The sequence below is a fragment of the Parasteatoda tepidariorum genome, chromosome 5 (genome assembly GCF_982258835.1).
Source record: "Parasteatoda tepidariorum strain Cologne lab strain chromosome 5, Ptep-v5.0, whole genome shotgun sequence".
Taxonomy (NCBI): Eukaryota; Metazoa; Arthropoda; class Arachnida; order Araneae; family Theridiidae; genus Parasteatoda; species Parasteatoda tepidariorum.
In genome coordinates, this window is record NC_141759.1 from 22631784 (window position 1) to 22647631 (window position 15848).

General features: G+C 29.6%; 1 protein-coding gene across 2 annotated transcripts in view; it reads left to right on the forward strand.

The window, feature by feature from the left end:
• Positions 1-15848, forward strand: part of LOC107457427 (multidrug resistance-associated protein 1) — a 159914-nt gene that overhangs the window by 82739 nt on the left and 61327 nt on the right. For both annotated transcript variants that reach the window (XM_087163516.1, XM_087163517.1), the window contains exons 5-10: positions 817-933; positions 2639-2700; positions 4661-4777; positions 4860-4991; positions 9736-9910; positions 12606-12860. In XM_087163516.1, coding sequence (XP_087019642.1) covers positions 817-933; positions 2639-2700; positions 4661-4777; positions 4860-4991; positions 9736-9910; positions 12606-12860 — 858 coding nt within the window. The remainder of the gene's footprint in view (positions 1-816; positions 934-2638; positions 2701-4660; positions 4778-4859; positions 4992-9735; positions 9911-12605; positions 12861-15848) is intronic.

Genomic DNA, 15848 nt, shown 5'->3' on the forward strand with positions numbered 1-15848 from the left:
CTTGTGCTTTGTTGATAACTGTTTTGAGTTGTTCGCATCCCTGCCGACACATCTGTAAATAAGAAATGCACCTAAACGAAAAGAGTGGTAATTCATATCTGATTACATCTTGTGAATGTTTCATTACTTTATTAACACTTACTTTATTAACAAAAACTGGGCACTTGGGCCGCGCAGAGGACCCATATCCCATACATTATGAAATATTACCAAAATTTAAAATAAAAAACAATTCGAGTTCAGCTGTCTATGGGGTGGCTGTTAAATGTGAATGTTTCAATTTGCTACTCAGAGATGCCACTTGCGACAAAAAATACAAAGAGTGTTGATTAATAAAATTCAATTGGATAAAAAAGAAGCAACTTCTTTTAGCATATACTTTTGTCAGTTTGCTTTTGAAAGATGCTGGATATTGTTGTTAACTCGGGATTTGGTGCTGAGCACAAGATTCATCTGTCCGACCTATCTGTATGATACTTTTTTTAAAACAAAATTCTGATCATTATTCACTTGATCTGAATTCTTACAATAATCTTTCTCTAATTCTTTCTCTATTTATATTTAAGATATTATTTCTTGTCTGGTTTGATAAATAATTAACTATGATTAAAATTATCTCTAATTACATTAAACATTCAAATTAAATTATTTGATATTATCCTAGAGTATGCATTCTATCTATGATTCTCAGTTCTGCTTATCTAATTTTTAAGAATTCGGTTTTAAGCTTTTGATGTTGTCACAAACCGTATTTTCATTATACCTCTCAGTATTTTTATTCTCGTCCGAAATACTTATAATCATTAAATTTTTTAGGAAAAAAAGCCATCGTCAGAAATCATTTTCATTGTCAACATGATGTATTCTCCATTGGTATATATTCAATTCTTTTTAGCGAATTTTGTGGATAAGAGAAACTTCGATTCTCTAGAGGTATTACAAATTTAATTTTCTATTAATTAATTTAATTCTCTCTTATATGAAAGTACAAGCTTGTGAATGAACAAGCATAATTTAACACTTCGTTTGATGGAAGTACTTTAACTATTTAAAGATACATTTCTTAAGATTTTTTCATATTTTCTGAAAAGTAAAAATTAATATTATATATATATATATATATATATATATATATATAAAATCTATTTCTGTGTAGCCAACACCTCTTATAATCGGATAAAACAAATATTTCACAGTAACAATGATATGTTGACATTCTCTGGTGAAAGTCGACATTCTCTTAATTTCGGTCATTACCTGTAACATATATTTGACTAAACACGTTCACGCCTGGTGTTGCGCCGGAAAGCGGAACGGTAAAGAGGAAATACTGATAGAAGAACTATTTCAATATTAGATAATAGTTGGGAGGAGTTAATCTATTCTTAACAATAACAATTCACTGGAAGGAAATTTATCACGGCGAAGAAGCAATTCAATATAAAAATTGCATCCGTTAAAAACAATTGGTAGTTATGGATTTTTATTATTCCCGGAAAAAAACTAAAAAATGAAATTTATTTGTTACCAGTTTTTACTCCGGTGCTCCGCCCGATGAGACAATCTAGCGTGTCTAGCCATATCAGATTCGATGAATCTGTGGGATCCCACCAGGGCTGGTACTGAGGAACTTGAACAATTCTACGTTTAACTAGTTTATCCTGTGTGTCATATTTGCAAACATTGTATTTTAATCATTCAAAATTGCATTTTTTAAAATTATTTAAAAATTTTTAACTTTACGATTTAAACTTTTATTTTGAATTAGATAATAATAACTATTAAATAACTTTTTGGGGGAAATAATCTCTGGATAAACGATTTTTATAATTGCTTACAAAAATTTTCAATTCTGTAATTTTTTTTTTTTAGATATGACAAAATACGCAAAAAGAAAAAGTAACATTAAGGGATAGAAACTTTAGACCGTTCTCTTGGCCAAAGTATTTTCACCATATTTCCCAGATTCCATAATCTCCTATATTTTGGGAGTCAAAAATCCGAATCCGCTTATAAAAAAATTTATGTTTATTCAGAGAAAGTATATTTTGTGCCTGAATTCTTAAATCGCCTTGCAGTTAAGCATATTAATCAGCATATTTGAGGTCAACTCCTCGAACTAATAAGCTTGAGTGCTAAAATGTGAAGATCCGATGATATTAGATCAAAAGGATTTTCAGGATCGTCCGTTTCTTATTTTGCGCACTGTACAATTGCTATTTATAAGAAGATTCTTTAAATTTAAAATTAGTAAAAACGCTTCGTAGCTTCTCTTCAGCAATTATGTAAAATAATAATGATTGAAAAGTAAAAGTGCATAATTTATTTAATATATGCATTTTCTGATAAAAACCTTATTTTTAAATTAAAATAAAAGCCATATAGATATATAAAGGTCGATTTAACAATGCTTTTTTATGGTTATGATTTTATTTGTGAAGTCTGTTAAACAAGATATTAGTATTATTACTTCCTGAATACCTTGCTAAAAACGTGAAATTTTGAAAAATTAGCGTAGAAAATTGTTGTTAAGTAATTAAAATACTTTTAAATGATTCTATTTTGGAATTTTGCTCTTTGACTATTATTCCATATGCTATTTTTTTGTTTTGCTAATCATCTTTTTCATTATTATTAGGATAATAAAGTCATTGAAGATGTGTCGTTGTTTTCATACGCAACTTTTTCCTGGTTTGTAAGGTTTGTATCGTTTATTATAATACATTGAACCTGCATCTTAGTGTTTTAACTACAACAAGTTATGAAAAATGACCTGGAAATTAAAAGTTTCGTCGCTCAAGTGTGTGAAACTAATTTATGTTTAATTTAAATAGTATTTTTTTAACATGTTCGAATAAAACATTATGTTTAATGAAATATTCGGTGAATAAAAAATTTTGTTAAACAATATGTCAAATACAGCTTTTTTTAAATAAAATTGCGCTTTATTACGTTTAAAAGTTTGGATTTATTAGAAGATTTAATGCATTTAACATGTTTATGATTTTTGCAAATGTAACATCCTGTGAAAATTTGACCAAAATATTAAATTTCGGTGTTTAAACTAGGAAAATTTATTTTTGAAGTATATGTTGTAACGTTTAGATTTATAAATTTAGTTAGATTTATAAGTTAGGATTTATAAATGTAATGCACTTAACTTGTTATTTCTGAAATTTCTACAACTTGGAAAATTAAAATATAAGTTTTGATGTTAAAAAAATTCTCGAAATCTAAATCGTACAGTAAGCAAAAAATCAAAGTCGCGCGGAATAACACTTGTTCTAATAATCAGCAGTGACAATCTTAATGCTTTATATGGGTGCCCTCATATATGCTAATTAATTATTTCCAACATTTTCTATAAATAATTAAATTTGAGTAAAGCAATTTTTGCCTTGTGATGACTTTCAACACGATTAAGCAACATGACTATCAATTACCTTTAGTAATTTCGTCACATATGTCGAGAGCACTAAATTGACTAACCATTTAAAGAACTTAGTAAGATGATTTGTCTTTAAGAGTATAGAACCTATTATTATTATTTTTTTATAATTAATCCTTTAACCTGCTTAGCATAATAGTTTATCTTTTAAAGTGCATAACCTATTATCAATTTAAATTAATTCCATAACTCTCTGTACTCAGGGTACTTTAAAATGCTTTTTGAAATGCTATAAGCTCTTGATCATATAAAATACACATTACAGATTTTTTTTACGTATAATTTCAAAGATTCTTAAATTAATGTGGTTAACTCTCTAATTATTAAGTTATAGAATTTTTTTAATTTTAGAGCGGTGATTGTTAAAGGCGCCTAAAGCATACAACAGAAAGCCTCCTCGCGGTTTTTAAAAAAGTGAACCAATTGTGCGCTTCTATTTTAAAAGTAATTGAGAGAAAGTTATATAGATTTGCGAATTGAATCTTTGGTTGACAAGTAAATTAGAAACTCCAATTATATTCATAAATTCCAAAAAAAAAAAAAAAAAAATACTACTTTTACTATACATTCTATTAAATGGCTCTTTCCTAGACTAGTTTACCCCCATAGTGATCTGATCGGACTACCTATAAGAAACCGCGTGAAGGCTTTCAGTTATAGAAGGCGATGCTCATAGGCGATATCAGAGTGGAAAGCGTTAGGCTGCTTAGTATAATGATTTATCTTTTGGAGCACATAACCTATTATATTAATTTAATAATAGTTATTTAACCAGTTTAGTAGAGTGATTTATCTTTTAAAGTATAGAATTATCATTATTTCAAAATTATTCATATTTAATTAGCTCAGTTTTAGAATTTTTATTTCTGTGTATAGAACCTATTATCATTTTAAAATTAAACATTTAATCAACTTAGCATAGAGAATAACCTTTTAGAGCATGGAACGTAATATAGACTTTAAAACTAAACATTTTACCAGCTTAGTATAAAGAATATTCTTTAACAGTATAGAACCTTTAATAAATTTTAAAATTAATTATTTAACCAGCTTATGAAAATTATTTATCTTTTAAAGTACATAATCTATAACCAATTTAAAATTTATCTTATAAACAGCTTAGTATGACTTCTCTTTTAAAGTATAGGGCCTATTACAAATTTAATTTTTGTTTTACACTTTGAAACTAACTATATTTAATTTTCATTTCAGATATCTAATTGAAAGTAGAAGGAAACTTTTGACGGTAGTGGATCTTAAGTACATAAGTGCTCGTCTAGTTGCACAGCGTACGTACTCAGATTTTCTGAAACGTTGGAACATAAATAAGTATGCTATATATGTACAAATTAGTTTGAAATAACCTTTCTGAATATTTTGCAATTATCTAACAATTGATGAATTTTTTCAGCGAACCAAAATCTCTTAAATCTCGAAGTTTAGGAGTCAGTTTAGTCATATCCTTCTGGCCTTGGTTGTCGGCAGCGTTACTTTGCAATTTTCTTTTCGCATTGGCCTCACTAATACCACCTCTAATTTTAGAGTAAGTAAAACACTTTAAGAACTACATATCTGCTAATTAAAACTGTTAATCTAATGCTGCCTCTGTTAACAGCCACCCCATAGACTGCTGAACTCAAACTGTCTTTTATTTCAACTTTTTTATTTTGTTTCATGATGGGCCTTCTGCGCTGCCCAGGTGCCCAATTTTTTATAATAAAGAAAGAAAGCCTCTGTCACTTCTGCGCCTTTTAAAAATAGCAGAATATTTTCCCCCTGCCTTAATATTTATTTCATTTGCTTCATTAAATATATGCAAAATATGTGACCTTAGTATATATCATCACATTCAATACTTTATCTTCTTTTATACTTGAAGAATCCTCAATTTATGCAAGTTAACAAAAATTCGCTTGAGACCAAAGAAACACGTAATATATTTTATACAAGTTCTTGTGAAATTTTATTAACATTTGTTTAACGAATTATTTTATTTATAAATTTAAATGTTGTAAATTTTGTAAACTGTAAAAACTATCAGCTCTAAAGCTGCTGCAATCAATGGTCATCGTATCTTATAAAAACTAAAATGCAGTACCTAATTTAAATTAACAAAAAATTATAAATAAAAAAATAATTATTTTTTTATATTTAACTTTATTTTAAAATTCTATCAGCTTTCTACGCTTTCAGGGAAAGTGTCTTCTAGTGGTAGTTTAATGTACGATTCTTTATTTTAAAAATTTTATTCAATTCTTCCTGGCACAGTGCAACCAGTATGGTGACACTAAACCAACAAAAATTAAAAATCTCTAGAAATATTAAACTAATTGCTTTTAAACGTTTAACAATTACTAACCTTAAAAAAATATATCACATAACTAAAGTCAGGCACTTTGTCTTAAATTGTACATGTTAATACGATTTAATATTTTCTATAAAAATTTGCGTTACTTTATAGAAAAATATTTTTTAACAAGGTTTTCGAGTTATCGTAGTTCGAGAAATCAAGAGTATACTGTAATAATTTATTCGTTCAGTTAGAATCGTAGTGGTACTGAATATTTATAATTTCTAAATCATTTGTATACTCGGTAATAATGAATAAATTTTCTTTAAAAAAAAATAGGGCATACTTAGTGCTCCGTCAACGAATCTTATAGCTCAAAGTCTCCACACGTTTTTTTATAGGTAGTCCGATGCGACCACTACGAAGGTAAACTAGTTTACAAAAAACCCATTTAATAGGAAATATGATAAAAATAAGGGTAAACTAACCCGTGAAGGAACACTTAAGCTTCGCTTGCCTTTTAAAAAATCATATTAATTTCAAAATTCATAATTTTAGTTAAATGACAGTGTCAACATATTTGCTACTAATTGCAAATTTTGTAATAAAATTGTGGAGAACTTACATAATATTGTTTTAAAGTTTTGGAGGTTCAAACAACAAGTAATAAGAAGACCAAGTGAAGGAACAGCTCTTATCAGTGAAGGAACACAAAATTTCCCAGTAAAGGAACACTTAATTTTGGTTATTTTTTAATGCTCTTTATGAATTTATATGCCATACAAATATCTAAAAACAAGCCTATTCTTGAAATTATAACATATAAATACTTGGAAATTGTTAACTTTTTTTTGTAATCATGAATTCAAAAGTAAAGTGTCATCATATTAGCACATACTGTTCATTCACTGGGAAATCGATGCCCAGTAAAGGAACATACCTGTACCCTCACTGGTTAGAAGTTGTTTTTCGTATTTTTAACATACTTTTGATGCAAAACATCACTAAAGGTATATTCAAATTAAAGTTTTTCTTTCATTTTCATTAACTTAGAAGAAACCCAGTAAAGGAACACTTGTTCCTTCACTGGTTCTTCATCGTTTGTAGATCCAGTGAATAAACGCCCCCTTATCTCAGTACTTGATTATGCTATGATGCTTAAAAAAATAAAACGTAACTTCAATAACTATATTTTGAATTCTTATTTTCACAGTGAGAAGAATAAAACTATTACATGCAATTAATTCCACTTCAAAAATATAAATACAAACACTCCCCTTATAATTTTTTCAAAGAAATATGCTGTTGCAGAGATAATAAAAAATTAAAAAAATTTTCCAGAGCTTTGCTAGATGACTTTCTATTGTTTGGCAGTAAGCTATTGTTACCAATCCATCTAAAGAAAAACTTTCAAATTCTTATTTTTAATCAATATATATGAAATGTTCCTTCACTGGCTGGTTTACCCTATATGCCTATAAATTTGTTTAATTTATGATATTATATAATGGTTTGCCTCATTTACTTGTCAACTACCACAGATGCAGTTCTCAAATACATAAACACTTATTACAAAATATTCGCCGTCACAGTAATGAAAATAATTCTGGAACAATGTGTAAAATGGTTAATTATATAAAATGAAGACCATTGAAAAGTCACTTATTTAGTAATTTATGCCAAGCAGGTATGAATATTTGTTACTGCATACGGAAGTAAGGTGGTTGCCCAGAGGAAAAATTTTTTATCGCGTGTTGCGGAATTAAAAGACGAAATGAAAATGATTTTGGAACAAAATAAAAAATATGATTTTGTTCATTTGTTGGAAAATAAAATATGGCGTGCTAAACTAGCTTACTTATTAGGCATTTTTGTTATTTTTAATAACATAAATTCAAATATGCAAGTGCCGAAAGAATATATATTAAACTCAACAGATGAACTGCTAGCATTCCAAAAAAAAAAAAAAAAAAAAAAAAAAAAAAAAAAACTTTATCTGAGTACAAAGCTCAGGAAGACAATTTGGAAAAGTTTGAGTCTGTCCCACAAGATTTTAATAAAACTATTCATAAAAATTTTATTGACCATTTGGCAACGTTAAAGCAGAAAATTGTTCATTATTTCTTTAATTTATATAGAAAAAAAATTTGATTGGGTTCACGATCCATTTGTGATAACGAATACTACTGTACTGTAATTAACTTTAAATGAAGATGAAGAACTAATTTCGTTTTCTAATAATCAAGATTTAATTTTAAAATATCCGGAAGAATCAATTCATTTTGGATTCACATTCCATGCAATTATCCCATAATTGCCATAAGGACTATAAAAATTTTATTACAATTTTCTACATTTTATTTGGGTAAATTCGGATTTTCAGTATTAACCAACATAAAAACTTAAAAAAAAGATGGAGGCTGTTAAATGTAGCAGACGATATGAAAGTATCATTGTAATTTTTACGACCAAATATAAATGCAATTATCGAAAAACATCAAAAGCTCAAATTTCTCATTATAAATACTCTTACTATTAACTTGCAATTAATCCCGTAATAAGGGTGTTGTTGTTTTTGTAGTGAAAATATTTTATTTTACATTCAAAATTGTCATAAACACACAGTGTAGAATAGGTAAATAAAAAACTTTTCAAAATTTTTTTCTCTGTGTGTCGTCAAATTTCGAAATTGCTAAAAGCGTGGCGCTTCAAAAAAAAAAAAAGGTTGAGAATCACTGGGTTATACCTTAATTATTCTAATTTTTTGTGTAGATATTATTTACTTTAAAGGATCGAGATAAAAGAAACGAAATATGCATTCTTTGAATAAAAAGGTATCAACCATTGATAAAAATCTCAAACAAAATTGTCAATTAATATTCTTTTATCTACCAGTTTTACTTAAAACATTTATTTTATAAAATTTTAATTTTTGCTGCAGTAATTGCAATTAACGATTAAAATTCCTCTCACCTTAATTGAAAGTTGCGTAAGGTTACGTGACTGGCAATCTCAATAACTTCGTACATTCGTGTTCTGTTCTGACTCTTAAAATATGTGAGAAAGCCTGCAAGTCTTTGATTGACTATATTAAGCAAGATACTTTTTGAAAGTTTTTACATCTTAATATTAATGGGATTATTTAAGCTAATTAATTTTTTATGCAAATAAAAACTTAAATTTTTGACAATGCTTTAAACAAAACTATTTGAATCATATTTTCCAAATTGAGTCACATCCCTATTTTGAAAACGCTTCATAATGAATGCATATTTTTTCATTAAAAGTGTGTTTTGGTATCTATCACAGTTATTTCAAATATTTTTCGCATTACCTAATTATCATAATAAAGATAAAATTTTTGAACTAGAATTTTAGTACATGGAAATCTTATCATTAGATCAAAATTTATCCAGATGTTCCGTTTTTTCCACACTACTTGTTTTCCTGTCGTTTGATTTTTTTTCTCCTCATGTTGCTCCGAAAGACATTATTGAACTCAATGGTGACCACAGTGTCGCAATCACGCTGCCGTTACTAGAAATTGAAAAGCTTTAACTTTCCTAGGTCACAACGGGATGTTGTGGCAATGTTTCTTTTTTTTCATGTGCTTTGAATTTGATACTGCTAGCATTTCTTCTAATGCCGGCATTACATTCAATTCTAACCGCATTGCTATTATCATGATGTCAGTACTAAAAGTCGAGGAGATTTAAACTTCCTGGCCCACAACGGGCTGTGGAGTTAATGTTTCCCTTTCATACGTGCCCCCAGTAATGCAAACTTGCTTCTCCTGTTATTTTTCAAAAAGGCGATGTCAAGTTCAATATTTACTACATTTTAACAACTATGCCATCATTATTAAACATTGAAGAGCTTTAACCTCATTGGCCCACAACGGGCTGCTGCGTGAATGAGTGATTTTTACTAACTCTTCTGAACTATAAACTCGCTTTTTCTAGTATTTCAAGTAACACAAATATTTATTGTCTTACAGCCGTCTTATAAACTTCGTTGATCATGATCATTATGCATGGAGAGGGATGCTTTATGTGACTGTAATTTTCATAGTAGATGCATTTGCAAAAATATTCAACAACTTTGGGGTGTACTTCTTCTTTTCTGCTGGAGCACAAATGAAGTCAGCTCTCATGAATGCTGTATACAGAAAGGTATTTAATCTGTTTTTTTGTGTAGCCAACGCCTCCTATAACTCCTCTACACGGTTTCTTATATGTAGTGTGATCTAACCATTATGAATTAATCCAGTTTCACGAAAGAGCCATTTAATACAAAATCTAATATAAGTAATGAAGTGATAGAAAATATATGTCTAAAAATATACTTAATTTATGAATATGATTGGTTTTTCTTGTTTGCTTGCTAAACCACCACAGATTCAATGCTCAAATATATATGATAAATTCCAGTTAATTACTTTTAAAATAAAATTTGTGTTCATGCTCATAACTAGTTCACTTTTTAAATAGTCTGCTCAGACTACTTATGACAAACCATGAGGAGCCTTTCTGATATAAGTGTTGGTCTAGTGCCTTTTGGAAAAGGCGAATAAATTTTTTTTATTCGCATTTATTTTAACCCTTTCGCGCCGACTGTCACAAATACGTGACAGCAAAATACCGTGTCAATCAGGGTAAGAAGATAAAACTGGTAATCAAAGTATTTCTTTAGCAGTTTATTTGTGGGCGGAGTTATAATTTTTTGATTTATTTAATTCACCATTACTTTGTTCAAATTAAAACTATTTAGATATACTTTGAATTAACATTGATTATATATATGATTAAACTAACAATAATTAAAATAAAAGCAAAGTAAGTCTGTCAAATTAGTAACGACTACATTTAAGTTACCGTTTTTTATTTAATTGCAACTTGATTCTGATTTTGTACGAATGCTTTTCTGAATCACCCGTCCCCAAAGGGTTAAGGAAGCGACATGGATTTATATATGATAATGTATCAGTGTTATCTATGTTTATAAGTAACGTTAATAGGCATTTCTTTTTTTTTGTAAATAAAATGATAAGTAACGAAATAATATCCACTAAGTAGAAAAGTTCTGATATTTTTGAATAGGCATTAACTGATAAACTGAAGCAACTTGAAAATTGTGCGAAGAGTATCTGGCGTTAAACCAACCTCTTTTCATATTAAATTTTAGAAAAATGAAATAAAATTAAATAAAAATAACATCTGTTAGACATTTTCTTAAATAAAAAAAACTTGATTATTGTTTTTTTCTTCTTTTTTAACTTTATGAAACAAATTTCGGAAAAATAAAAGCTTACATTATAACTGCAACCAACTACAATCAAGAGAATAATCTTCAAAAAAGAAAGTGTATCGTTAAAAGCCCCTGGATTGTAATAGCAATTTTCGACAGGTAGCATAGTTACCACAGTGAGTGTCATTAGCAGAATACTTGTAAACCAGGGGTGAAAGCGAGACGGAAAAGAGGAAAGGCTGGTAGTAAAACCATTTCAGTTATAGCTAGTTTTGGGGAGGAGTTTACTTATTCTTTTTTAAAATTTTTCAGCAATATCTACTTTATCTTGGAAAAGAAGCAGTTTTATATATATGCCAGAATTATAAAAGAAATCTTGATAGTTACAGATATTTCATTTTTTTCGAAAAAAATGCTGGAATTAAATGTTTTACGTACCAGGTTTTTCTCTTTTCCGTCTTGCTATATAATGGCTTTCACCCATGTTGTAAACAAATATACACGAACATATGCGAGTGGTGTAAGTTACGCTTAGAAACGAAGAGAGTGGTAATAAAACTACTCAATTTTATTTGACACGTCCTTAACTACCAAAGCAAAATTTTTATGATTCGGAATGTATTTTTAGCTCTATATCGTCCCGTCTGAATTTTTAAAATTTTACTCTTTATTTAAAATTTTAGTTTTCACGAATAAAATAGTCTCACCCAACTTGCACTCTTGCGAAATCTACATTCTATAAAAAAGTTGGTGATTAATAAAAAATAAAACAAAAAATGGTGGGGACTTAGAAACTTATGGTTTTACATTGTCTGTTATTAGCAATAGTTTTAGAATATGCACAGAGATGCCAACTTGCACCACTTTGTTGCCCACCAATACATTTAAAAATCTGAAATAAACATATGCCTTGAAACTTGAGTGAACTTGTTAAAAAATTATGGAAATGATAAACTACTGAAAGTTAAGTTTTGAATTCTTCACCACTTTTTAAAATTTGTTTGTTGAAAACGGAGCATTTGGCATGTTTGAAAGTGTTGCCAGACTGGTAACTTTATAGAAATAGTTAACAGTTATTAATTTTCATAGAACACAGCGAATTATGCTTTTAGAGCAGGGCTGACAACTTTCTACGTTTTTTAGGAAAATTTCTTCCAGTGGTAGCTAAGTTTATGTTTTAATGCATGGATCGTTTCCTAAATTAGATTTGAAGTTATTTTCCGCACTACTTCATCTAAATGATTCAAAAGCTCATAAAAAACGTCAAATTATTCCACCTCCATCGTGGTAGGACTTTTAAAGCTAGTGCAAAATCATCAAAATTTTTTAATGATTTTGCTTTTAATTATCTGATAATATCCTTGTTAAGAATTGATTATATTTCTCGCTCCCGTTTGCTGTTTTCTTAATTTTTTCGCTAAAAAAAAAAAAAAAAAAAAAAACGTGGGGGTGTTGGGGGAAATTTTTTTTCAGCAAATAAATTAATGTTTCCATTTTTATATTTATATAGTGTATGTACATTTCATTAATATCCCATTATTTATATTTACATTTAATTTAAAAATAGTTAAAGTTGTAATTCATTTTTGATTGTTTTTAATTAATTCACTTTTGTTTCAGAACTTCTTACTCTCCCCAGCGGCTCGGAAGGATTTTTCTAGTGGATCCATATCAAATCTCCTGTCCGTGGACATTCAAAGACTTTCTTATTTCACTTTCTACTGTTCAGAACTGATTATATGTCCAATCAGAATCGTTATAATCCTTGTATTAATGTGGCAGTACATTGGCATAGCAACGCTGTCAGGTCTTGCCGTAATCATATTTTTCCTTCCTGTAGGATATTTCGTCTCTAAATACAGCGAAAAATTTACAGTAAGTTCTGTTCTGTTATGTTCCTTTCACTGTAATTATCTTAAATAGAGACAGAGATGCAAAGTTTTATTTAGCACCTTATCAGGAGTAAAAGAGGTTGATAATGAATTTTATCGATCTTCTAATGAGGTGAACTGGGTTCGAATCCCCACAATGTCTAGTCGATAGGAATATCGCACCCGAACAGAGTGCTGACGTAAAATTTCCCTAGTGGTAGACGGATAACGTAGTGGTAGACGGATTGTTCTTGCTACCATAATACATACCTGTCAACTCTTCCGGATTTTCCGGAAGATTTTATTTTTATATTTAAAGTGGTAGCAATACTCATGTTATTTCAATTAACTTTTTGAATTATAATAATAATTATAAATGAGTTTGACCACCACTACATATAAATAATTACAATAAATATACAAAAAGCATAATAATCCTTGCGCAAGCGAATTTCAACGAGATCAAAATGTAAATATATTTTTGAGTCAGATTGTTTTTCGTTAATTGTATTACAACCACTCTGGAAATTCATTCTCGGAAAGAGTGAAAGTTGGCAGGTATGATAATGTTGCAAATTTCAAAACGTTTTCATACAATGTTCTACTTCATGATGTATGGGTTAGAGACCGCTGCGTGGCCTAGGTACCCAATTTATCTTTAAATAAAGCGAAAGTGTAACGCTACTATTCAAATTTCAACTACAATTTATGTAATATCACAGATAAAGCTTGTATCTCATGTATATCGACCTAATCATGGCTGTATTCACTTCTTTTTTAAAGGCAATTTATGTAAATCATCGATCAAGTTGTACAAATTTCTAATCATGGTTATTTTTATGTTACCACACTGTTACATAAATCAAAATGTTATATTCACTGTAATAATATTTTTAAGATGGATGGGTTAGGGGCCGCTGCGTGGCCTTGGCACCCAGTTGCTTTAAAAAAATTAAATAGAGCAAGTGTAGCGCTACTTCTGCTATTTCTTTTGTTTTTATTGCTACAAACACAGTACTCTAGTCGTCCACTCTGCAGGCAGGTACTTCGTACTACATCTCAGCCTAAGTGTACCGCAAATGCGGCATAGTTTCAAAACAAAGTTCTTCGTGAAGGCTTCTTTCTACCGATTGTTGACAAAAGAGTTCCATTCTCTTCTAGATAGGTTTCAAAATTACAAGACTATGGAATTACATACCTGCCAACTCTTCCGGATTTTCGGGAAGATTTTATTTTCATATTTAAAGTGGTAGTAAATATATACTATTTTTTCTTTTATAAGTTTAGTTTTTAAGTGATTTTGATCACCACTATTCTTACAAAAATTAAGCACATATATCAATATGCGTTACTATCATGGTTGTCAACTTAAGTTTTCTCAAATACAACGTATTTGTTTGCTTAAAATTGAAGTTTTAATTCCATTTTAATACCACTGGGAAAAATTATAATGGAAAGGATTAAAAGTTGGCAGGTATGGAAGTACAGACCAGCCAATTTTTAATTCCTTCCATTATCACTTTTCCCAGTGGTATTAAAATGGAATTAAAATTTAAATTTTAAGCAAAAAAGTACGTTGTATTTGAAAAAAATTAAGCTGACAGGCATGATAGTAACGCATATTAATATACGTGCTTAATTTTTTGAAGAATAGTGGTGATCAAAATCATTTAAAAATTAAGTTTATAAAAGAAAAAATAGTATATATTTACTACCACTTTAAATATGAAAATAAAATTTTACGCAAATGCGTAAAAGTTGGCAGGTATGACTGCCAATTGTTAATTCAATTAACAATTGGCAGTCTTGAACCCAAAATCGGGTCGGCTGTTGATCGACGGTTTTAAAGTAAAATGTACAGTTTCATTATTATGATAATTTTTGTATCTAAACTTTTCGGGACTGGTAATTCATAAATACATTAGTATAGGATCAATATTAGTGGGAAAAAAACGGAATAGTGTGCGCCTGGCTAATTTTATAGACTTATTTTTTGTTTCCACTTTTAATTCTCACCTGCTAAGGAAATTGTCTGACTACCATCTTTAACTTTTTCTCCGAGGTTGTCGCCATTCTGAGAATGATTATGAAGCTCGATCGTCTCAAAAACGTCAAAGCATGCCTGATTATATTTAAGGTGGTAGCAAAATTTGTAAATTCATTAACAGGTAAAGAGTTCCAGACTTGTGTTATAATTGCCGATGTTTATTATGTTATAATTGTTATGATGTTTGAAGTTACCGGAATATTTTAGTGAAGGAGAATAATGCCTTCAACCCGGAGACACTCACTTCTTACGAGCAGGAACTCATCGACTTCGAGCAAGCAAGGAGTCTACGGACAAATGCATCAATTGTCAAGGCGATCACCCGGCCTGTTTTACGGACTGTGGTGCTCGGCCGAGGCGAAATCATCGCACCTTAACGCGTAGACCACAAGATGCCCCCTGCTGCGCAGTGAAGCTCCTAAGGATCATCAAAGAACTTCAGGAACTTTTGAAAGACGAGAAAATCATCTCATTACTCATCTCCCTGCTCCCAGCCCTAAAGACGTAAATGAGAAGCCTCACCATCAAGCCTGCTACATCTTTCATGATGCCTCTCATTATTTTATCTCATTTCAGGTTCATTTCCGAACCACCAATACAACTTTCCTATGTATGTCCCTTTGGGATATTTCATGATGAATGGGATAAGGGCCACTTAAGCCTCAGATGCCAAATTCTAAAACAACGAACGAACGAGTTACCGGAATTTTTTATTTTCTTAACTATAAATACAACTTTTTTGCACCATGGCAAAGTGCTATTTTTCTCTTCATCTCATTTTCTATGCATGCATCGAGTATTTCATGACGAATGGGAAAAGGGCCATTATTGGCCTCAGATATATATATATATATATATATATATATATATATATATATATATTTAATATTTAATGAACTTATATATATTTTTAAGCATTTAATTAGGTAACTATAATTCCATTGT